The sequence below is a fragment of the Pseudorca crassidens genome, chromosome 12 (assembly GCF_039906515.1).
Source record: "Pseudorca crassidens isolate mPseCra1 chromosome 12, mPseCra1.hap1, whole genome shotgun sequence".
Taxonomy (NCBI): domain Eukaryota; kingdom Metazoa; phylum Chordata; class Mammalia; order Artiodactyla; family Delphinidae; genus Pseudorca; species Pseudorca crassidens.
Window position 1 is genome coordinate 24784134 of NC_090307.1, and position 24702 is coordinate 24808835.

General features: G+C 38.7%; 1 protein-coding gene across 4 annotated transcripts in view; it reads left to right on the forward strand.

The window, feature by feature from the left end:
* Positions 1-24702, forward strand: part of DYM (dymeclin) — a 373371-nt gene that overhangs the window by 231011 nt on the left and 117658 nt on the right. For all 4 annotated transcript variants that reach the window (XM_067699139.1, XM_067699137.1, XM_067699140.1 and 1 more), the window contains one exon: positions 15262-15364. In XM_067699139.1, coding sequence (XP_067555240.1) covers positions 15262-15364 — 103 coding nt within the window. The remainder of the gene's footprint in view (positions 1-15261; positions 15365-24702) is intronic.

Here is a 24702-nt window from a genome sequence, read left to right on the forward strand (position 1 = left end):
AACAGTCATTTCATGCTGCATCAGTAGAATGTTTACATGGTTATAACCAGGTATTATTCACAGATGATCCGTATAGTATAGGTGATCCATATAGTTTACTTTCTTAGACAATTTGTCTAAAAATATCTTCAATCTTTAGCATAAAAATTTGGCAGGGTTTAGAATTCTATGTTCAGAGTCATTTTCACTCTGCATATGGAAGGCATTGCTCATTGTTTTGTAGCTGTTAAGATGTCTAATGCCCTACTAATTCTTGACAGTTTGTATACGGCCCTCCCTCCTTCTTTCTCTCTCTCTCTCAGTTTTTATGATCTTTTGTCTCCAGTGTTTTAAAATTCCAGTCATATGCTATTATGCTTTGTTTTTAACTGTTTTCTGGATTCATGGAGGGCTCTTTCAGTTTGGAAATTCATGTTTTTCATTTTTGAGAACTTTCCTTGGAATAATTCTTTAATAATTTCCTTCTTTTCCCCTTCCATTTTCTTTGCTCTTTTAAAACATTCTGTGTTAAACTCTGTGGACCAGTTCTCTGATTGCCATTTTCCCACTATTTTCCATCTCTTTGTCTTTTCTGTTCCACTTCCTGGGAAAGTTCTTCAAATTTATTTTTTAACTCTTCCGTTGAATTTTTCATATTTACATTTTCCAAAAGCTCTTTTTTGTTCTCTGATATTTCTTTTTGTATGACTTCCTTCTTGTTTCATAGTTGCAGTGTATTTACTTTTTCCTTTAGCTTAGTAATTGTAACATTTTGGGAATTTCATCTCCTCCCTGCCTTTTCTCTGTTTCATCCAGGTTCCTTTTTTCTTTTTTCACTTGTTTGTCATTTTTGTGACTTTTTCTGGTGATCTTTGGCAGAGTTGATATTTAAAGTGAGCCACTAAAGAACGAATTGGAAGTTCTCTGTGCTTGGGTTGGGCTTTTTTTTTTTTTTAATAAATTTATTTATTTTATTTATTTTTATTTTTGGCTGTGTTGTGTCTTCATTGCCGTGTGCGGGCTTTCTCTGGTTACGGCGAGCGGGAGCTACTCTTCGTTGCCGTGTGCGGGCTTCTCATTGCGGTGGCTTCTTTTGTTGTGGAGCACGGGCTCTAGGCATGCGGGCTTCCGCAGTTGTGGCATGAGGGCACAATAGTTGTGGCTCGCGGGCTCTAGAGCGCAGGCTCAGTAGTTGTGGCCCACGGGTTTAGTTGCTCTGCGGCATGTGGGATCTTCCTGGACCAGGGTTCAAACCCATGTCCCCTGCATTGGCAGGCAGATTCTTAACCACTGCACCACCAGGAAAACCCCTTGGGTTGGGCTTTGTTGGCTGGTGGCTTCATCTCAGAGTGCTCCAGCTGGACTAAGTTTTTGGAGAATCCCCAAATGTTGGTATCTTTGGGTTTGTCTCACACTTTTTTTTTTTAATTTTTAATTTTAATTTTTATTTTTGAGCAGCACTGTGTAGCTTGTGAGATCTTAGTTCCCCGACTATGGATTGAACCTGGGCCCACGGCAGCGAAAGCGCTGAGTCTCAACCACTGTACCACCAGGGAATTCCCCACTTTTTATTTTCTCCTGAGAGTAATCCTCCAGTATTTTTCTTGAGTATACACACCTCACTGATGGCATTCTCTGAGCTTATCGGGGGATGAAGCCAGAGGTTTCAGTGTTCAGCATCTAGGCTTTTACTTAGTCGTTTTCAGTGTAGTGCTCCCATCCTCACTTGGGTGTTATATCCGTAAGTCTAGAGTCTGCCTGCTTCATCCTCTGGAGAGTGAACACCTCTATTCTTCTGCCAGGATGGAGGGAGGCATTCATTGGGCTGAGTGGGAGAGGGGAGGGGACTGAAAGTCTGACTTTGTAATACAGACTTTCAGTCAGTCTTCCTGTTTTGGGCCTCATCTGCATCCTACTTTCTAATACCTGGTACTTTTAAGATCTGTACCTTGCTGGAGTTCTAGAATATAAACTCGTTAGCGTCTGGTCTTCCTTCACTTCCAGCTTAGGTTTCAGCTTTTTCTAGTCTCTCTTCTGCTCTCTATCTATACTAGTCACTGAATTTTCTCAACCATTGCCATGGCTTTCATTCCTGGTTGTATGTTTACAGTTCCCAAATGCATCTCTCTAACCTAAATCTCTTTCCTGAAGCCAGATGCACACATCCAAATGTCTAGTCGAAACTTTCACTTGGATAGTGAGTAGGCATCTCAAACGGAGCATATCTAAGGGGGACACCTGATGATCTCCCTGGAACTACCCCCACCCCAGTGGATAATCTCCCATATCAGTAAATGGTATACCTACCCTTCCATTTGCTTACGCTAAAAACCCTGATCATATCCTTGACTCTTCTCTTTTACCTCAAATCCAGGCTGGCAACAAATCCTTTTGGTTTTGGCATCAGCTGGGTGTGTATACCAAGGAAAGATATTGGAGGATAGCTCTCAGGAGAAACTGAAAAGTGTAAGACAATTGTATTTCCAGGTAAATGGGAGAGAATGCTTTTTTTTTAAGTGCAGTAAAGATATGGAAAGGAGATATTTGCCTAACTATAAAAATCTCAGGTATTTGTGTAAAGAATCAGAAGCCAGACAAACTTTGAAATTTTAAGCTTAGCAAAAGTACTTTTCAGGGAATTTCTACTTTGTATTTTATTCAGTGAACCAATATTGAGTACCTGCTATGCACCAGGCGTCGTTCTAGGTACCAGGAATATAGCAGTGAGCAAAACAGGTGAAAATCTCTGCCATGGTGGAGCTTACATACTAGTGCAGGATCAGAAAACTTTTTCTGTAAAGGACTGGATAGTAAATGTTTTAGGCGTGGCATATCAGATTGTCTCTATCACAACTGCTCAGCTCTGCCATTGTAGCATGAAAACAGCCATAGACAGTACAGGAATGAATGAATGTGGCTGAGACCCAATAAAACTTTATTTACAAGAACAGGTGGTGGACCAGATTTGGTCTGTGAGCTGTAGTTGGCCACCCTGCTGCACCCTCTGTTCTAGTGGATGGAAGCAGTAAAAACATATCAGTAAAGCATATAGTATTTTATAAATTGATAAGTAGTATGGGGGAAAAAAACAGAGCAGGAAGGAAAATAAGGCATTCCAGAGTTGGATTATGATCGGCTTCAAAGAGTAGGTGACATTTGGGCAAAAACTTCAGGATGAGGGAGTAAGCCATACCAGACTCTAGCAGGTGTGAAAAAGGAAAGGTTTGTCTTAAGGATACTTAGTAGAGAAGAGCTCACAAAAGAAATGCTGGAGATGTTGGGAACCTCAGAGACTTGAACTGGGGAGTCAGCACCTCCAGGGCATATTCTCTGCCCACCTCCCCCTCTCCCTTTCTTCCTGTGTGTCTGTGTCTATACGCCTGTTTGTGTGTTGTGTCTATGGTCTGTCTTTCTCTTTCACTCTCTTAGCTTAGGTTCATTCTCTCCTTTTATACGTGGATTTTCTCCACGAAACTAAACCATGACCTTACATCTCTACAGTCGTCTAACCAAAGAGGAGAAACAGTCTTTCTCACCATTCCTAGTTAGAAAAATCTTAGGCAAAGTTTTCAACTGGTTCAACTTAAAACACGTATCCATTGACCAATCTTTGTGACCCAGGGGATGGGGTATTATAACTGACTCACCGTGTGCCATGAACTCACTTTTTTTGGGAGAGTCAGTTCTTTTCCTAAAAGAAGTAAGTGGAAGTGAATCATGCTGGGCAGGAAAAAAAAAAACAACAGACCACCCCAGATAAGAGATAATAAAATAAGGTAGTTATGAGTACCGGCTCTGAAGTCAGATTACCAAGGTCTAAATTCTAGCTGTTCCACTTAAAAGCAGCATAATCCTTGGCAAGCTAATTTACCTCTCTAATGCCCTAGTTTTCTCTTGTATGTTGTGATGATAGCATTAATACCCTTTTTATTAAGCATGTTGTATGTTAATTTAGTTAAAAATATGAAAGGTTAGAAAGGTGCATGGCATAGAGTACATTCTAAGTAAGTGACAACTACTGTCATTCTTATTATTTATCCTCAGCATATAAAAGGATAACCAGTGGGATTGGCCCTAGGAACGTAAGGCTGCGCTAACGTACCATCCCCAATTAGTACAGTCTACTGTATTAGTAGACTTAAAACTGTATGGTCATCTTTATAGGTACAGGAAAAGCATTTGATGAAATTCAACACCTATTCATGATGATAAGAAAATTCAGTTAGCAAGGAATAGCAAGGAATAGAGGGGAATTTCCTCAACTGAGGAAATTCTATGAGAAAACTTACAGCTAAAATCTTACTTAATGGTAAAAGACTGAATGCATCTTCCCTAGGATCAGGAAAATAACAAGGATCTTCACTCTCACATTTATTCATTATTGTGCTAGAGATCCTAGCCAGTGCAGTGAGTCAAGAAAAAGAACTGTTAATAATCCAGATTAGAAAAGAAGATCTAAAGGTGTTTTTATTCACATGAAACATGGTCATATGTTTAAAAATCCTAATGGGGCTTCCCTGGTGGCGCAGTGGTTGAGAGTCCGCCTGCCGATGCAGGGGACACGGGTTCGTGCCCTGGTCCGGGAGGATCCCACATGCCGCGGAGCGGCTGGGCCCGTGAGCCATGGCTGCTGAGCCTGCGCATCCGGAGCCTGTGCTCTGCAACGGGAGAGGCCACAACAGTGAGAGGCCCGTGTACCGCAAAAAAAAAAAAAAAAAATCCTAATGAATCTACAAAAAATCTACTAGAGTTAATAAATGAGTTTAGCATGGTCGTAGGATAAAAGGTCAGTATATGATAATAATTGTATTTTGATATTCTTGTGATCAACAGCCAGAAATTGAAATTTTAAAACAATACTATTTACAGTAGCATAAAAAATACGAAATAACTTAGGAACGAACATAGTAAGATAGAGGCAAGATCTGTACAATAAAAGCTAAAGCACTGCTAAAAGAAATTAAAGAAGACGTAAATAAACAGGGTGATCCCATGCTCGTGGATCAGAGACTTAGTATTGTTAAGATCCTGAAATTGATCTATACATTCAAGTAATCCTAATCAAAATCCCACCAGACTTTTTGGTAGAAATTGATAAAGTTGATTCTAATAACATTTGTATGGATATAAAAAGGACCTAGAATACCCAAAAGCAATTTTGACAAAGAAAGCTTAAGTTGGAGGACTAAGAATACCTGATTTCAGGATTTACCCTCAATTACAGCTAGAGTAACCAAGATAGTATGTGATAGCTTTTTAGACCAATGGAATAGAATAGAGTCCAGAAATAGACCCATTCACATATGGTCAATGCAATTTTGACAAGGCTGCCAAGGTGATTCAAGGGGTGAAAGGGATAGCCTTGTCAACAAATGGTTCTACAACAATTAAATATTTACATGCCCAAAAGCCCAATAACAACAAAGTGAACCTTGACTCTTACCGCATGCCATACATACGTATGAAGTCCAAATAGAGCACAGACCTAATTATAAGAGTTAAAACTATAAAACTTCCAGAAGAAATTATAGGAGAAAATCTTTGGAATCTTGGGTTAGGCAAAGATTTATGATGCAAAAACTACAAATAATTTCTTTTTAATTTCATGAATTGGACTTCATCAAATTTTAAAACTTTCTTCCACTTCCCACCCCTCCCCCCAGTATGGGAGAGGTTGTTTACAAAAATAAATAATACCTGATAATGAGATACAAAGTAAGGAAATGTAGGTCCTTTTCTCAGGGTAGTTAAGATCTTTGTTTAATCTTCATCAATATGTTAAATTCTTCCTTTAGTTTTATAACCCACCCTACTCTGTGTTGTACTTAGGGTATATTTTCATATTTATAGTTTATAGGTCATGAGAGACAGCTGCCTCTGAGTAGACTGTAATTTTATCTCAATGACAGTACCCAGATGTTTAAAAAATGGTACTACAACCAATTTGATGTTTAGCTGATAGCAAGGTCAGAGAGCACACACTTCCAGTTTTATGATAAATAAGTTCTGGAGATATAATGTACAGCATGGTGATTACAGTTAATAGTACTCTAGCACATCCTTGAAAGTAGTTCGGAAAGTAGGTCTTAAATGTTCTAGCCACAAGAAAGAGATGGTAGTTACGGGATGGGATGGAGGTGTGAGCTAAAGCTGTGGTGGTCATCATTTTGCAATATTGTATGTATCAAATCAGCATGCTGCACACCTTAAACTTTCCCAGTGTCATGTATCAATTACATCTCAATAAAGCTGACCAAAAAAAATACCTGATAACGGACTTGTGTCTAGAATATATAAAGAACTCTCACAACTCACAAAGAACAAAAACAACCCATTTTTTTAATAAATGGACAAAAGATTTGAATAGACACTTCAACAAAGAAAACATGAGCACAGGGAAATTCACTAGGGGAATGCAAACTGAAACCACAGTGAGATCCACTTCACACCCGCTAGAATGGCTAAACTTAAAGACTGAAATATCAAGTGCTAGCCAGAATGTAGAACAGACAGCTTGGCAGTTCTTATAGAGTTAAAACAAAGAGCATACAACACAGCAATCCCACTTCTAGGTATTTATTCAAGAGAAATGAAAACATATGTTCACGTAAAAACTTGTACGAGAGTGTTTATAGCCTCTTTATTCATAATGGCTCAAAACTGGAAGCAGCCCAAATGTCCACCAACTGATAAATAAACAAATTGAGGTTCATTCATACAATAGAAAACTACTCAGCAATAAAAAGGAAAGAATTACTGACACACAAAACAATGTGGATGAATTTGAAAAACATTATGCTGAGTGATAGAAGCCAGACACAAAGGAGTACATATGGTATGATTCTATTTACATGAAAGCTAGAAAAGGCAGAACCATAGTGACGGAAAACAGACCAGTGGTTACCTGGAATGAGGTCTCGGGGTGGGCATGTTGGAGGAGGGACTTGACTTCAGAGGGCACAGGGGAGCTTCTTGGGGCAATGGGAATAGTCTCTGTCATGATTATGGTGATGAGTCACCTGAATGCTCGTATTTTTCAAAACTCATTGAATTGTCTACTTAAAATTGGCCAACTTTATCATATGGAGGTCATTCCTCAATAAAGCTGATTAAAAATAAAGTAACCAGGGCTTCCCTGGTGGCGCAGTGGTTGAGAGTCCGCCTGCCGATGCCAGGGACGCGGGTTCGTGCCCCGGTCCAGGAGGATGCCACATGCCGCGGAGCGGCTGGACCTGTGAGCCACGGCCGCTGGGCCTGCGCGTCCGGAGCCTGTGCTCCGCGGCGGGAGAGGCCACAGCGGTGAGAGGCCCGCGTATCGCAAAATAAATAAATAAATAAAAAATAAATAAAAATAAAGTAACCAGCAGTGTAAGACCGTATTTAAATGTCAACCGAGTGGTAGAGAAGTTAGTATGGTTCAGAGGCAGGGTGGGCGCAGGTTAGAGAAATCTTTCACAGAGGGTAGGGAGTTGTGCCTTGAAAGAGAGGCAGCACTTAGATGGGTGGAGGGGGCAAGAAGGGCTTCCTGCATGTAGAAAGAGTCCGTGTCTGCAGAGGAGAGAGCCCGAAGCTTGGCGGAAGGAGATTTGGTGTCTAGCTGGAGCTCTGCCTTTAATAACCTTAATAATATTTTGTGTTTCTCTGCATTTAAATAGCTCTTTAGGGTTTGTTAAGAACTTTTGTATTCACTACTCTACGGAACTTTGACCTTGGATGAAGTACCAGCTCTGTAGCTGAGCTTCTTCATCTGCTCCCATTGTAGTGTGGAGTTGAGGTGCTTCTCATTTCTCTGGTGACTACTGTTTGAGTGTGTCAGCGGGAAGGACTGGGGCATGGAGAGGAAGTGACTGCAAGTTGTGAGGAATGTCTGCAGTTTTCAAGGAGGGAACTCCATGCCACCCCGCAGTAACTGACCTCTGTCTGCGTTGCCTTCCCCGTCAGGCGGTTACTCTTAACTCTCCTCGCCCCAGCGCCACCTGTTTCCTCACATCCCGCTTGTCTCTCAACCACCAAGGGCCAGCTTCTGCCTCCTCCTCCCCACTGAAAACAGTTTTGAGTACAATAACCGTTGATTTCTTTCCTTGTGTCACATCCAGTGACTTTGTTTCTTTTTTTCAATCCTTCTTTACCTTTTAACAGTGGTGAGTGCTCCCTCCTTACGATTATTCTCCTGACTTAGAGAAGAATGTCTTTCTCTTCTTGTTCTTCTGCTGCTAGCTCTTTGAGTACCCTTTACTGTGTTTACCCTTTTAGTCTTGGTGTTTCCCAGATTTCTGTCTTTATCTCTCTTGTTTTATATTACATGTTTTCCTTGGGTGATCAGATCACCTGTACTTTTATGATTTCAACTGATGCTAATAGCCCTTAAATTTCTTACCTCTCTCCTGAGCACCAGATTAGTATGTCCTGAATCTGGATATTTCTTTTTTTCTTAAATAAATCTCTTCCAGGGCTTCCCTGGTGGCGCAGTGGTAGAGGGTCCGCCTGCCGATGCAGGGGACATGGGTTCGTGCTCCGGTCCGAGAAGATCCCACATGCCACGGAGCGGCTAGGCCCGTGAGCCATGGCTGCTGAGCCTGTGCATCCGGAGCCTGTGCTCCGCAATGGGAGAGGCCACAACAGTGAGAGGCCTGCGTACCGCAAAAAAAAAAGAAAGAAATCTCTTCCAAATGCAACTTTTTAAAAATTAATTAATTAATTTGGTTGTGCTGGGTCTTATTTGTGGCTAGCAGGCTCCTCAGTTGCGGCACATGGGATCCTTAGTTGTGGCTTGAGGGCTCCTTAGGTGCAGCTCACCAGCTCCTTAGTTGTGGCATGCAGGCTCCTTAGTTTTGGCATGTGAACTCTTAGTTGTGGCATGCAGGACCTAGTTCCCTGACCGGGGATCGAACCCGGGCCCCCTACATTGGGAGCACGGAGGCTTACCCACTGTGCCACCAGGGAAGTCCCTGAATCTGGATATTTCTAACCACCTCCATCTGGATATTGCCGAGCACCTCTGCGTTTTGTGGCAGAATTGTTAAGAGCACAGCTCTTGGAGCTCTTGAATTTGTCTCCTGACTCCACCACTTAGTAGCTATGAGCCTTAACCATTGCCTCAATTTCATCATCCCTTCAAAATAAAAAAAGCATGGAGAATAATAGCACATCTGTCAGATGATGATCTGATGAACAGTGTCTGATGTGCAGGAAGCACCCTGCCACTGAGCTGCTGCTGCTCTTGTTTTCTTTGAGGCACAGCTCTTTGTCTTCCTGGGTCTTCTCCCTACTCTTTGGCTCTTCTTCTGTATATCCCTGGCATGTTCAGTCACATCCTCAGGCAGCCACTAAGTTTCCCAAACCTGAGAGTCACCCATGATCCCCTTTTTTCACTCTGTGTTGCCTCCTTTGCTTTCCAAATAGCTCATATTTGCTTCAGTTCAAGCCCTCCTCACCTCTCACTTTTAGCGGTGTAAAAGTTACCCAAAGTATCTTTCTGTCTCCACTCCTGTTCCCTTGCCAGCCCCTGTCCATCCTTCCCATCCTCTTGAGGAGCCAAGGAATCTTTCTAAAATGAACGTAATTGTTATATACTTATACCTCTCTGCACAGGTATGTGGTTTTCAGGTTCCGTGACAGGGCCTCTGCGGCCACCACTAGATGAGAGCGCGTCAGGGAGAGATAGAGGACAGAGATGAGCAAGGTTGCTCCATCACCCCTCCTGCCCGTCCCTGCCCCCCACCTCCCACCTGGACACCAAACATAGCAGCTTTGCTTCTGTCCCTCTTACTTATCATTATAGTCCTGCTGTCAGAAAACACCTCTGGCTTTCAGGATGAAGTCCAGGGTCTAAGTAAGACACAAGAGGCACTTTATGAACTATTCCCGCTACTGCCCTGACCATATCGTGGTGCTCCAGATACTTTATGAGTGTGCGTGCTGTGATGTTTACTGCACCCACAGTGTGCAGATTTCTCTGCCTACCCTCATGCTCTTTTCTCTGCCCACATTACCTTTACCGTTGCCTGATTTGCTTGGCTAACTCCGGATTGTTCCTTGAGATTCAGCTCAGGCATCACCTCCGGAAATGATTTCCTGTCCTTACTTCAGGTACAGTCAGGCAGCCCTCATCTTTGTCCCCAGTGCAAGCCATACTTGTCTCCATCACCACAGTGACAGTAGAACTTCTGTGTAGGCATAGCCTTCTTGACCTGACTGCACCCTCCAGGAGCACAGAACAAAGATCGTGTGGCTTCTGCTTGTTGCTGTATCCCAGGCAGACAGCTCTCTCATTCCCTGGCATGTAGTAGGTTCTTGGTAACTGTTTGAGTTACTGTCTGTCTCAGTGACTTAGTGCAGACCTCTTGCATGGTCTTTAACAGGCCCACGCTGACCTTGCTAGCTTCATCTCTCACCATCTCGAACCCTCTGCCGCAGTGGACTTGCACTTTTCTGGCCTTATAAGCTATTGGTACTTCCCTGAAGTCTCTCTGTGCCTTTCTATACACTTTTCCCCCTTTCAGAATGGCTCTCCCTCCCCCTTTACTTTTCCCAACAAGCAAACCCCCTAACCTTCAAGGCCACCATCAAGGTAGATTTCCTCTGTGAAACGTACCTAACCTTCAACTGTACTCCCATGGCACTCTCTTCAGACCCATGGAGTTCTCTGATTTCAGTATTGTAGACGTTTTTTTTCCCCTTATTCCATTAGACTTGATTTCCTTGGGGGCAAGGAATCATGTCTCTTTAACTCATTTTGTAAGACTGTAACATTAGCTTCTTACTCCATACAGAAAGGTCCAGGACTTTTGATGTGCCACAAGCGGCCCTTCGCAGTCTGTCTTTAAACTGTCCTCATCTCCTGCCACCAGCTGGGCGCCCTAAAGGACAGCCCTTGGCAGCAGCCAGTGGTTTTCTGAGCACATTCCAGGTTGGACTCATCATGCGTATTTATATGCTTCTTTCTTTTGTGAAACGCTGGCTTTTGGCCGGGGCTCTGTTTTCTTCAGGATAGTGTGTTCTTTTTATTCCAGTTTTTAAAATGTGTAATATTTCAGGTATACACCAAAAAAACCCCAGTAATATAGCAGTCACCTATGTATATATGCAGTATTACTGAAAGAACATTTTAGAGAGAGAGAGCTGAACCTCTTATTTCTTCCTCCCTGATCCTATTTCCTCTCTTCTTTCTCAGAGAATAATGACTATCCTAAATGTAGTGTTTATCATTTCCGTATATGTTTTCTTACTTCAAATGTTTTATCTGTAGAAGATATGTAATGTTTTGCCTGTTAAAAACACTATATAAATAATACCTCATTCACATTCTCTACCAGGGTCCTTGCTTGTAGAACAACATTGTTTTTGAGGATTATCCCTATTGTTACACATAGTTTTAGATAACCTTAAATTGCTACATAGTATGCCATTGTATGACCCTTCCACAGTTTATTTACCCATTCCATTCCTGAGAGTTTTTGTTGTTTTTAAATTTTCACTGTTAAACCAATTTACAGTGAACATTCTTGTACAAAAAGGAAAATCTAGTCTTTTTCTAATTTAAATAAAAAAGTATCCTGAGTGAAGATCAATACACTTGGAATCAGTTTCACTTATGTCCAGAATCGGAATTACCCCTTCCATACAAACATCATGTGTGTCACTCACTCTAGCATTTAGCTGGGGCTGGTACTTTGAATGCAAAAGCTTTAAGCGAAAGTTACTTTTCTCAGCAATTTGAAAGTCATGTCTCATATAAATTTAGGTCATTTTGCCCTACAAATGCTAAACAGGAGACAAAATTAGAATGTTTTTTAAAAATTAAAAAAAAAAAAAACCAACTTTGAGAGCTCTGGCTAGCAGACCTGAGGAAAAAAGCATATTAGATTGTAGAAGAATAACAGCCTGAGTAAGTGTGAATTCTGTTTTTAATTCATGATAGAAAATGGGAGTGACCTCAAATCATCTGTTCTTACACCAACTTTCTTAAAAACAGCTGGGAGCAGTAGCCACAGCTTCTTGAGGTGGACCATGTCAACATTTTATGCCCATAACAGTCAAATTTTCTGTTATGTCCAACTGAAAGAGCTTATGTTTGAATTGCAGCTCTCTTCCTTGTTTTGTCTTTTACCAACAAGGAAAAAGGATTGTTAGTATTCTCTTTTAAAATAAACAAACTAGGCTTTCTTCTCCAAAGGAAACAATATCAAATCCTTTTTGCTTTGATTCCTAGGACTCGTTCCATAAATTTCTGAAAGTGATGATAAAAGTTACCATAGATTACCTCTGTTGTCCTTCTCTGAAGGGTACACTCTTAGAACACTGACAGAGAAAATCCCAGGTTTATTGAACCCATAAAACAGCTCCTGAGTTCTGGTATTTTGTAAACTTAAAGTGCACTGCTGTACTTCACTTGTCCCCTTTCCTCTTACTAACACCAAAAAGCTCACTTCCTCCAGGTATATTTATTGCTTTTGCTTTTTGTTTGGGCATCCAATTGATGCCTCTGAGTCTTGCCATGCCCTATACTAAAATCAACCACCAAAGTCCATTCAGTCTCAAAAAACTTCTGAAACGCCATTTATTCCAGAAAATACACTACAACCAATGAAAAGAATCTTACTAATTGCCCTCTTTTATGCATTTCCATGTGAATATGCTTTATGCACTATCCCAACATATTTTTATCTTTTATTTTTCATTGCCTGCAAAATAATTTGCATATTTAAGAATATATACCCCCATTGCAGTTTAGTACTATGTTCAGTTATTCTTTTACTCAGCAGTTTTACTTTATCTATAGTCAGTCTCACCTCAGATGTACTAAAAATTATGTACAAGGGTGTTCATTGCAGTGCTATTTATAATACAAAAAACTGGAAACATTGCAGTGATTCATTTCTAATGGACTAGGTAAATTAAGGTATATCCATATGCTTGGATATCAGTTAACTGGCACTCAATATGTGTTTATTGAACGAATCAAGGATTATATTGTTAAGTGGAAAAAGTGCAAGGTACAGAGCAGTACCTATTTTGTGGGAAGAAAACATGGATGTATATGTACAGTATTCATTCATATACATGCCTTGATGCATATAATATTGTTGGAATCATAGATAATAAACTGCTAACATTTGTTACCAGTGGGTCATGGGTATGGATGTGAGGAAAAAGTGTGATGTTTACTTTTAACCTTAAAAAAGAAAAAACAAGCAAAACTAAACCTCAAATAGAGAGGACCCAGAAAAGTAAAATGATTGAAAAGAATGTACATACCCTTACAGATTGAGTCTTTTTCCCTACTTCTTTACATCACTTCCACTTCACTCTTCTCACTGTCCCCTGTTTTGCCTCTGTGCTTTGCCTTCTGTTTAGAAATGCCTCTCTCTTCTCTTGCACAAATCTTTTTCCTTCTTCATAAAAGTCTAACCCTTCATGAAACTTTGCTGAACTATTCCATTTCAAAGAAGTCTCTCTTATCAACGTATGCTTGATCAGTATCATATGATTTCACACTTATTCACTTAGTAATTATTTCACTTATTTTCCTGCTGTATTTGAGTATAGATTTAGAGAATATTCTTGGCTTTGTTACATTTGCTTTGTACACATCCAGCATTACCAATAAGTGTTAAGGAATTTTTTTCATTCATCTTTTAACATGTTAATGTTAAAACTCAATCTAGAAAGAATACTTAGTAGTCTTGTTTTCAGTAATTATCCCATTTAAACCATTTGAAATAAGTAGAGATTTTCATAAATTGATATTCAAATCAATATTCGGTTTAGAAAGATACCACTAAGAAATACTAGAGTAATGATTTGGGCATTAAAGAAGATACTACAGGTCATACTTATATAGAAAAGTACATGGAATCAGAATTGTCTGTATTTTTAACTTGTCATCTAGCCCAAGGAAGAATTCTTTATTCACTAGGTATAGTAGCTTTAACATTAGGATCATATAATTATGTGTATTTGAAGCTCTATTATTAGGTACATACACATTTAGGATTGTTATAGCTTCTTGATAAATTTGCCATTTCATCACTATAAAATTTCTCTCTTTATCTCAGGTAATAATATTCTTATCCTTAAGCCTACTTTGTCTAATATTAATATAGCCGCTCCAGCTTTCTTATGATTAGTGTTTATACAATATCTCTCTTGTATCATTTTACTGTTCACTTCTCTGTATCTTTAAATTTACAAGCGTGCCTCTTATAAATAGCATGTTACTGGGTTTTGCTTTTTTATCCAGTCTGACAATCTCTGTCATTTAACGAGAGTCTTTAATCCATTTACATTTAATGTAAATTTGTTTTAGACTTTGAAAATTGCTCATTTAGGTCTGTTGGGATGCATCTTAGAATCATCTTTACTCTGGGCTAGAATAGCCCTACTCCTAAAGCGTGGCCTTTCTGAGAATTCAACTGAGTGTTCATGTTCAGTGAGTTTTATCCACTCTGGCTGGTTGGAACTTCAGCATACCTCCAGCCTTTTGTGATCTCCAAAATCTCTGTTCAGTTTGTGGCTCCTGGATGGTGGTTTACTGCCACACCTTATGGGGTCTTTTCTTTGCATTTAGCCAAACATTCAAGAAGACACTGGGGCAGGTTTTGAACATTTCAGATGTTCAACATCTGAAAACAGTTATTTTATGTATTTTGTTCAGTTTTTTTTAGTTGTTTACACAGGGGAGTTATTCAGTACCAGTAAAGTAAAACTCTTATAATACATATGTTTAAAGCCATTCTTTTTGAGAATAAGAATATAAAGCTATAATATAGAATCATAGACTCTGTATTATGCTAGAGAAATAACCCAGTGCACTTATTTGAAAGATGAGATACTCCAATAAAGATGTTAAAAAAATAAAATAAAATAAATAAACCCATGCAGTAAGATACAAAAAAAAGATGAGAAAATTGGGATACAGCAAGCTCAAGTAACTTGTAACAGATTGCACTATGAGTTACTCATAAAGTCAGTCCATATCTCAGGTTTTCTTAATATCTGTCCACTGTCCTGTCCATGATAGTAGTCTTCTGAAAATTCCTCCTCTGTTTGAAATATAATTTGAAACTGGCAAACTTTTATTTTAGAACCCTTATAATTTAAACATTCTTTTCACTTTATTATTTGTTATATCAATAGTATTGTTAATCCTGCTGTTAACACAGGCACGAAAAAAAGAATCTTTTAGAATAATCGACATTCTGTGGAATGTCAATATAAAACCTAGGAAAGGAGACACTTAGTTCTTTTAATATAATTGGGGTTTTGTTTTTTTTTTTTCAGCTTGTTTTCCTTGCTGTCTAAAAAACACAACAAAGTTCTGGAACAAGCCACACAGTCCTTGAGAGGTTCGCTGAGTTCCAATGATGTTCCTCTACCAGATTATGTAAGTAGTTACCTTACTTTGTCAATAAAAAAATTTTCCTTTCATTGCTAAATTTAAAAATAACAATACCCCTCTCTTCCCAAGATCTGGCTGTGATCTTGTTCCCTGAGAAACCTATGATAGGTAAATAAAGGATTGACATCTCAAATCAAGGGAAAAAAATTTTGATGATTATTAACAAGTAGTTGAAGAAAGTCAACCCTAAATCAATGATTGTTAATAATTAGAAATCTTATTAGTCAAGAAAACCACTCAAACTAATTACAGAGAAACAAAAGGAGGGATTTTATAAGAAGTGTGCAAACTTTTCTCACGGAACTCAAGGGGAAGATGTACACCTAGATTTCAGAGAATGAGAACCTGAAATGGAAAAGCCATTGGATTCATTCAGAATAGCCTGTCTTGGGACTTCCCTGGTAGTCCAGTGGTCAAGAATCCGCCTGCCAATGCAGGGGACATGGGTTCGAGCCCTGGTCCGGGAAGATCCCACATGCCATGGAGCAACTAAGCCCACGTGCTACAACTACTGAGCCCATGCTCCTAGAGCCTGTGCTCTGTAACAGGAGAAGCCACTGCAATGAGAAGCCCGTGCCCTGCAAGGAACAGTAGCCCCCGCTCCCCGCAACTAGAGAAAGCCCATGCATAGCAATGAAGACCCAGCACAGCCATACATACATACATACATACATAAGGAATGATAATTCTTAAAATTAGAAAAAAAAAAAAAGCCTCTCTTTCTGGGGCATTTAGTTTCTGTTATCTGCTTCTTTTTGCTTCAGTTTTATTCTGCTGCTGCTTTCCGTAGGCCCGTTTTCCCTACTTGCTGACTGAAATAGCAACCCCCACCCCTCCCCCACCCCCTTTCCCTCCCAACCCTTAACATGTCCTTGGGAGTGTCATGCCTTTTGCTGACTTATCAGAGTCCTAATTCTCAGATCCTGGGAGAGAGAAGCTAATTGTCTCTGCTTGGGTCAGTATGCTGCTCCAATTCGTCAGTCATGGTCAGCAGAGAATAGCATAACATGTTGCATTTGTTCCCTCCTCTTTAAAGATGAAGAGCTTATTACCACCTGACCTCAGGGGATGATGATGGAATAGAACACAGCACAGGGATGAGCATTATATAATAGGAGGGGGAACTCGTTATGAGTTCCTTTAGGGCTGTGCCACTGTCTGTGACACCTCTTTGTTTTGGAACATACCTTAGATGAGGATGGTAAAAACTTTCATGTCACGGACCACAGAGGTAGTTCATCCAGTTCTAATAAGGACCTCCCTGTTTGTTTGTCTGGGGACAAGTTAATGAGTTGATACTTAGTAACTTTAGGAGAGAATTTTTATATCCTAAGTTTGAGGTGGTGATGTGTACCAGACAGCCGGAGAATTGTTTTGCTTGTTTCCTGCTGTCATTTGTTTCATTTCTAAATGGTTGTGCTGATATGAGACTGTGGGAACAGCACCCAGTCCAGATATCAGACGCTGATAAACAGAGATAGCTGTGTGCAGCGACAACCTGACTGGTGCTATTTTTCATCTCTTTTATTTATTTATTTAGTGTGGGTGTGAGAGAGATGTTATGATCTGTCTTCCCATTATGAAGTTTAAAATTCCAAAGTACTTCTCTCCTACCAAAAAAATTAGTATCTTTTAAGATTTTCCTGCTAGTTGAATATTCTCAATTTCTTGAATAAAATGAGCATTATAGTTGACTTAATTCTATCCTTGTCATGACTTGTTCTAAGAAAAATAATTCTTTCTAATTGCTCCTTGGAAACCTCAGTTGGGGCCAGAGTGGCAATGGGGATTATGTTTATTAAGAACTTAAATTTTGGTCATCTGTAAGTGTTTTGTCATTTTTATACACATATTATTTGATTTATATAGTATTCCTGTTAATTCCACAAAAATGTGTTGAATGTATGTAGTACTGAGGTTGCCCTAGCAGTATTCTCCTTTAATCAGAGGCCAGAAAATTGATATTTCTTTGAGAAAACAGGTCATGTTTAACAGTATTTGCCAATCATGGAGGTGATTATGCAGTGAAAGGGCAAGTTGAACTCGTAATGGACATATGAATTCTGTTGAACTTTACAGGTCATTGACTGTTTTCCTCTTGCATGAAGGTTTCACTGAGTAAAACTGAATTTCTTGAGGCATCCGCTTCCTAGAAATACAAAGAAAATTCCATTTGGAATCTGCCATTGACAGTCCTTATTATAACATTTGTGGGTATGAGACTTTGCAAATCACAGCATTTTTCAAATGGGTTTATGAACTTGAATTTTGCTGCCTTTCCTCGGAGCTAAGTGCAGAGGGTGGGTAACACTGATTCAGTAGTAGTGTTGATAACTATGAATCATTCCTCCTGCCACTGACCTGAAAGGTGATTAAAAAAAACAATAGCAACCTTAAAAGTAAGTACTACACTATGTTCTTCTTTGGTGATAACTCATGTTTTATTGGTCATTCCCATTGCTCAAAATACTACGTATAAGTGAGAGAACATTTGAAACCATATTCTCATTATCATTCTCTTTTAATTTGGTCATTAACTGGGCAAATACAGTATGTTCCCTTTTTCTTCCCCAGAAATTTTACTTGTTAAGTGTCTCTGCCAACAACCATATAAAATTCTGTGTCCTTGACTAATGCTTTAGAAAAATTGTTTGTAAAAGATGGAACAGGAAAACGAAAGGGTCTTAATGCAGCAGTGGATTCCTGAATGTATACTTTCTACAGCAGGATTGAGAGAACTATAGTAGCAGAGTTTGAATAACTGTGTAAAAATAAGGATATGTTTTTCTTCTCACTGTAGTACATAAAGTACTTTCAGTCTACCTAGAGAATTTTGAGTTTATTAAGAAAATGTTTATTCTCATTATACTGTATAGTTCACCAGTCAATTGACTAACAACATAGAAAGCAAATAGCAAGTTACAAAAACATTAGTATTAGTACTTTAGTACAGCCATGTTTGTCTGAACATCTCAGGGGAAACCTGAAGCCTTCAGCCAGCTTCTAGAGAATGAGAAAATTCCCTGACTGCTTAAGGGAAAATAAAACAAAAAATTATACTCAGGTTCTCCATGGGGAGAGAGAATGCTCACTACGGAGAGTGATGAAGTTGTCTAGGAAAGCTAGTGAAGTTCAGTTGACTTGGCTGAGTTTTGGTGTCTTTATATCAGGGTTTCATAAAGTTTAATTCAATGACTAAAGAGACATGAGAGAATTGTTAAAGAAGAATCTTTCAACACTTTTTTTTAATAGATTTATTTATTTTTATTTATCTTTGGCTGCATTGGGTCTTCGTTGCTGCTCGTGGGCTTTCTTTAGTTGTGGTGAGCGGGGGCTACTCTTCGTTGTGGTGTGTGAGCTTCTCATTGTGGTGGCTTCTGTTGTTGTGGAGCACGGGCTCTAGGTGCGTGGGCTTCAGTAGTTGTGGCTCACGGGCTCAGTAGCTGTAGCGCACAGGCTTAGTTGCTCCGCAGCATGTGGGATCTTCCCGGACCAGGGCTTGAACACGTGTCCCCTGCATTGGCAGGCAGATTCTTAACCACTGCGCCACCAGGGAAGTCCCAACATTTTTTTTTAATAAGAATAAACCTCTAAAACAACTTTGGTCATATAAAACAGAACCTGAATATAGACAATGAAGCAAAAATAATAAGTGAGTTATAGTTGCTTTTTAAATATAAACATGGCTTTTAATTATGACTGTTGTCACATGTCATGTAACCATTGTTTCCCTAATTTCTAACAATTATCGTAGCAACTAGTTGAGATGCGAGGAATCTAACTTTTATTCTAGGTGGAATCATAAGGAACCAAAATTTATTGCCCCATGATCATCAAAGAATTTTTGAACCTTTTCATAGGACCAACTTTCCCATCTCATTCCAAACGTAAATGCAAAGGCACAAGCGAAAAAGACCCTGGCCAAAGGGTAAGGAGCCAAATCAGAAAAATCAGCAGAAGTATAAACAGTAACTAAGCGTTTATCATCAACTTGCTAAAAGCAAGTACAGTCAGCTCCCCCCTTAGCCACGATTTTGCTTTCTGAGATTTCATTTACCTACGGTCAACAGCGGTCCAAAAATATTAAATGGAGAATTCCAGAAATAAACAATTCATAGTTTGAAATTTCACACCATTCTAAGTAGTGTGATGAAATCTCTCGACATCCAGTTCTGTCCTGCCTGGGACATGAATCATCCCTTTGTCCAGCATATCCCGACCATTAGTCACATAGTAGCCATCTGGGTTATCAGATGACTGTTGCAGTATTGCAGCGCTTGTGTTCAAGTAACCCTTATTTTACTTAATGACCCCAAAGCCTAAGAGTAGTGGTGCTAGCAATTTGGATATTCTCTTACTGTACATAATTCATGAATTAAACTTTATCGTAAGTATGCATGTATAGGAAAAAACGTAGTATACAGTTGTCCCTTGGTATCTGAGGGGGATTGATTCTAGGAGCCCCCGCATATACCAAAATCCAAGGATGCTCATGTCCCTTATATAAAGTGGTATAGTACAATCGGCCCTCCATATCTTCAGATTCTGAATCTGAGGATTCACCCAACCACAGATAGAAATTTACATCCAAGGTTGGTTAAATCCACAGAAGTAAAACCTGACAATATGGAGGTCCAACTGTGTATTTATTGGAAAAAAATCCACGATGTGGTGTAGGATGGTGAGTGATTGCTGACGGTACATGGTCTCTTTCGGGGATGATAAAAATGTTTGAAAATTAGATTGTGGTGATGGTTGCACAATTCTGAATGTACAGAAAACCACTGAATTGTACATTTTAAATTGGCAAAGTACGTGTGGTGTGTGAATATTGTCTCAGTGAAGCCATTAAAAAAAAGTAGTACTTGGAGCACTAGGAAAAAGAAAAAAGAACTATTTGTTGAATGTAATAGCATATAGATACCAGCTTTGCTGGCATTATGGCATGAGGGTGAATGTTAGAAAAATAAATTTTATACTTTGAGAAAGTTAATATTTTCAATTAGGGAAAATGATTCTTGAGTAGTGTCTTGACTTTAGAAACTGCTAAAGTCAATTAGATATGCAGTTACAAAAAGATATGTATATTTTTCAGCCTGGCTTAAGAGCAAAGTCTATCAATAGGGGACTGATTAAAGTTTAAATCTATCCAATGCAGTTATTCTGCAGACATTTTTTTTTTAACAAATTCAGTCCATATAGGTTTATCTGAAAAGATATCCATAACACTTAAATCAGTAGAAACAAACAGAAAACCATACTTTATAGTATGTAGGTTATATGTACATGTATGTTTGAAAATATGCATTTAATTTTTCTGGAATAATTCATAAACTGTTAAATAGTGGTTACCTGTAGGGAGTCAGACTGAAGGGAAGGGAAAATAGAACTTACACTTTTTGCCTTATACTCTTCTTTATAGGTATAGAGCTTTACATTTTTGTCAAGTATATGACTTATTTTCCCTCCTTCCCTTCCTCCCTCCCTCCCTCCCTCCCTTCCTTCCCTTTTTTTATTCGCTCCCTCAGTCCTTCCTTCTCTTCTTTATTATTTTTAGATAATTTTAGACTTACAAAGAGTATTCAAGAATTTCCATATATCCTTCACCAGCTTTCCCTTTTGTAAATATCTTACATAACCATTGAACATTTTTCAAAACTATTAACCTTGGTACAATACTGTTAACTAGAACACAAATCTCATTTGAATTTTACCACTTTTGACACTAATGCCCTTATTCTTTTCTAGTATCCAATGCAGAATGATCCCACATTGCATTTTGTTGTCACGTCTCCTTAGTCTTTCCTTGGATTTCATGACCTTGACACCTTGGAAGAGTACTAATCAGTTATTTTGCAGGATGTCCCTCAATTTGGGTTTGTCTGGCATTTTCTCATGATTAGAATGATGTTATTGGGAAGGATACTACTGAAGTGATATGCCCTTCTCAGTACATCATTTCAGAGAATACATGGTGTTGGTGTGTATTACTGGTATTGATCACTTCACTGGGATGATGTCTGTCCAGATTCTTCACCATAAACTTGCTGATTTTCCCATTGAAATTCCTGTATGTTTTTTTGTTTTGTTTGCGGTATGCGGGCCTCTCACTTTTGTGGCCTCTCCCGTTGCGGAGCACAGGCTTCAGATGCGCAGGCTCAGCGGCCATGGCTCACGGGCCCAGCCACTCCGCGGCATGTGGGATCTTCCCGGACCGGGGCACGAACCCGTGTTCCCTGCATCAACAGGAGGACTCTCAACCACTGCGCCGCCAGGGAAGCCCCCTGTATGTTTTATATAGTAGCTATTTCCACTATATTGGAAATACTTTATTAGATTATTAAATATTTCCACTATATTGGAACAGTATATGGGGGAGATACTTTGAGATGATGCCGATATCCTGTTTCTTCCTATACATTTTCCCACAAATTTTAGCATCCATTGATTGATCTGGCTTCAGCATTATTTTACTGATTTATTAGTGATTTTCTGTTTGTCTCATTCCCTCTAAATTTATTATTAGAATTCTTCTGCAAGGAAGAGTTGTCACCTCTCCCTGATGTATTTATCTATGCAGTTGTATATTTCTATCACTATGGACTCCTGGATACGAATTTTCTTCTTATCATCCAGAAGTGTTGTTATTTTGTTACTCAGGTTGTTCCAACTTTAGGCACTAGGAGCTCTTTCAGGTGTATCCTCTGCCCTTTGAATATGCGTCAACCTTTTTTTTTTTTTTTTTTTGTGGCCTTCAAGATGCTCCAACTCATCTTGTATTTCCCCTGCTCCAGCCCTAAAATCAACCATTTCTCCAAGGAGGATCATGAAATTTGAATCAAGATCTTTATATTGATAGTTACTTTCCTAATGTCAAAACCAATGTAAAAAACAGAGCCCGATCTTGTGAATAGGGTTGCAAATCTTGTGAACATCCCTAGAAACAACTGCTTTGAACTTAAGTATTAACAGATTCCAAGCCCCACACTGATTAGGTCCCAGAAGGTTTCTTCTTTAGCACAATTGATTTTAAAAATCAAATAAATGAGGCCTCTAACAAGTGAGCAAGCTCCACACCCTATCCCTGCCACTTTTCTTCCTAATTAAAAACCAGGCCCGACTTTAACATAATCAGACTGATTTTCTTGGTTGTGTTATAACTTGGCTTTGGATGCATTTCTGAACTAGGAGTTCCAGAAATGTGCTGAGTATGCTTCTAAGGACAGTTTTAGTTGGAGGGATCCCCTCTTGTTTAAAAAAGAAAAATTTCTTCACTCTTAAAAAGCACACCTGAATTGAGGTAAAGAATATTGCCCTTTCTTTATTCCTAGAGAGGAAATTTGTCCTGTCCCTTCTTATGGAATATGGTAGAATATTCTTTTTAAGGATTTTTTAAAATTATCATTAAAAATACTTAAATAACTTTTATGTTCCTTCTAAAAGGAAATAGGATGTGTTTGCATTGAAATCTGGCAATGATTAATTAACCTTCTAAGAGAACTTTAAAGAATACAGAAGACCCATGCATATTAAATTCAGTAGCAATGTGCAATAATTTAAGAAATCATAGTGATTTCTTAAATAACAAAGAAAGTTTGAAGAATCTTAGGAAAAGCTGTTTTTATATTAGCTCTGTAGAGCAGCAGATAAGAATATTTTCACTACAATGGGAAGGGGGGAAAAAATGAAAAAAATCACTGGTTTTTACAAATTTATCACACATTGCTACTGAATTTAATATGCATGGGTTTTCTGTATTATTTAAACTTCTCTTAGAAGGTTAATTAATCATTGCCAGATTTCAGTGCAAACACATCGTATACACTGCGAAATGTAAAATAGATGGCTAGTGGGAATCAGCCCATACAGCACAGGGAGATCAGCTGGGTGCTTTGTGTCCACATAGAGGGGTGGGATAGGGAGGGTGGGAGGGAGACGCAAGAGGGGGGAGGTATGGGGATATATGTATATGTATAGCTGATTCACTTTGTTGTAAAGCAGAAACTAACACCATTATAAAGCAATTATACTCCAATAAAGATGTTAAAAACATCATTATTTTAATTTTCTGTTTGCTCGAATTTTTATTGTTTTTCTCTCTCTTTCTCCCTTTCTGCCTGAGTTCATAGTTCCTAATAGGAAGAAAAGAAGTCTACTATTTGGAATTTTCTTTGATATATCCTTGATTTACATGGCAAATAGAAAGCAGCTGTCTATTTAAGCATCTAATTCTTGAAACCATAGTCCCCTCAAGCGTCATCTGGAAATAATGTAGCTTGTAAAACAAAGCTAAGAAGAAAAGGCAATGTTTGTTTTATGTGGGATGAATGATTTCTGTTGGGGTCCTTTAATTCGGCTATTATGAGGGTTATTAAAAAGCAGTATTACAAAAGAGGTTTAAATGAAAAGAATTTTTTTGAGCTGGTATCTTATTATTACAGTTGATTATAGTCAAAGCTGCAAATATTTTATAAATGGCACTTTATTGTAGTTTCTCCAAACAAGACCCCCAAAAACTAGTAATCTTACTCATTGTATGAGTGGAAATTCAACTCTTTCCATAGTGGATTTAGTTTCTGAAAACAAATTGTATTTGAGAATTCAGCTTTGCCTGTTTTCCTGGAAATTTCATGGCTTTCTGAAAAGTTCTTAAGAAATCTTACAAGTGTATTTGGGGATTACCTTATAAATGCAAAAATGAACATGAAAGCAGCAGAGTTTATCTAGGCTTCAGGTTTTATTGGAAGACTCAATTAACACCAGATAAAGTTAAGCCTAAATTGTTGCTTAACTTATTTATAAATTACTTGAGTTTCTGAGATGTGAATTTGGAGATCTCAGTCCTGAGAAGCAGTATGCTTTGGGAAACAGAAGTCAAGTTAATTTGTGCTTTGACAGTTGTTAGAGGCTATTCCATGATTGGAGTGTATTGGTTTTCTTAATTTGTTAACACAACATAGTATTTGTTTTTGATAGTTGACACATAAGAACTAAGTTTCAGTTCTTAAGTGTACTTGGTACCACAGAAATGAAGTTACTTAGCATGTTTGATTATAAATAGGGCAGGCATGGTTAATTATTTTTATGCATTTGAGTCTTATCTCTCACCTGGTATCTTCTATGATCTCAAATTTGTATTTTGACTGAGGTCATAAGGAGAATATTGTGTTACTCTGAAACATACCTTTTTTTCTTGAACGTACAATGTTAATTGATCAACCTAGCAAATGAATTAATGACTTATCCTTTTTAGGGTCAAATTCTAAGCCTAAAACATACTGAGCCTTTAATAATCAGTATTAACTCTCTTATGAAGTTATCTC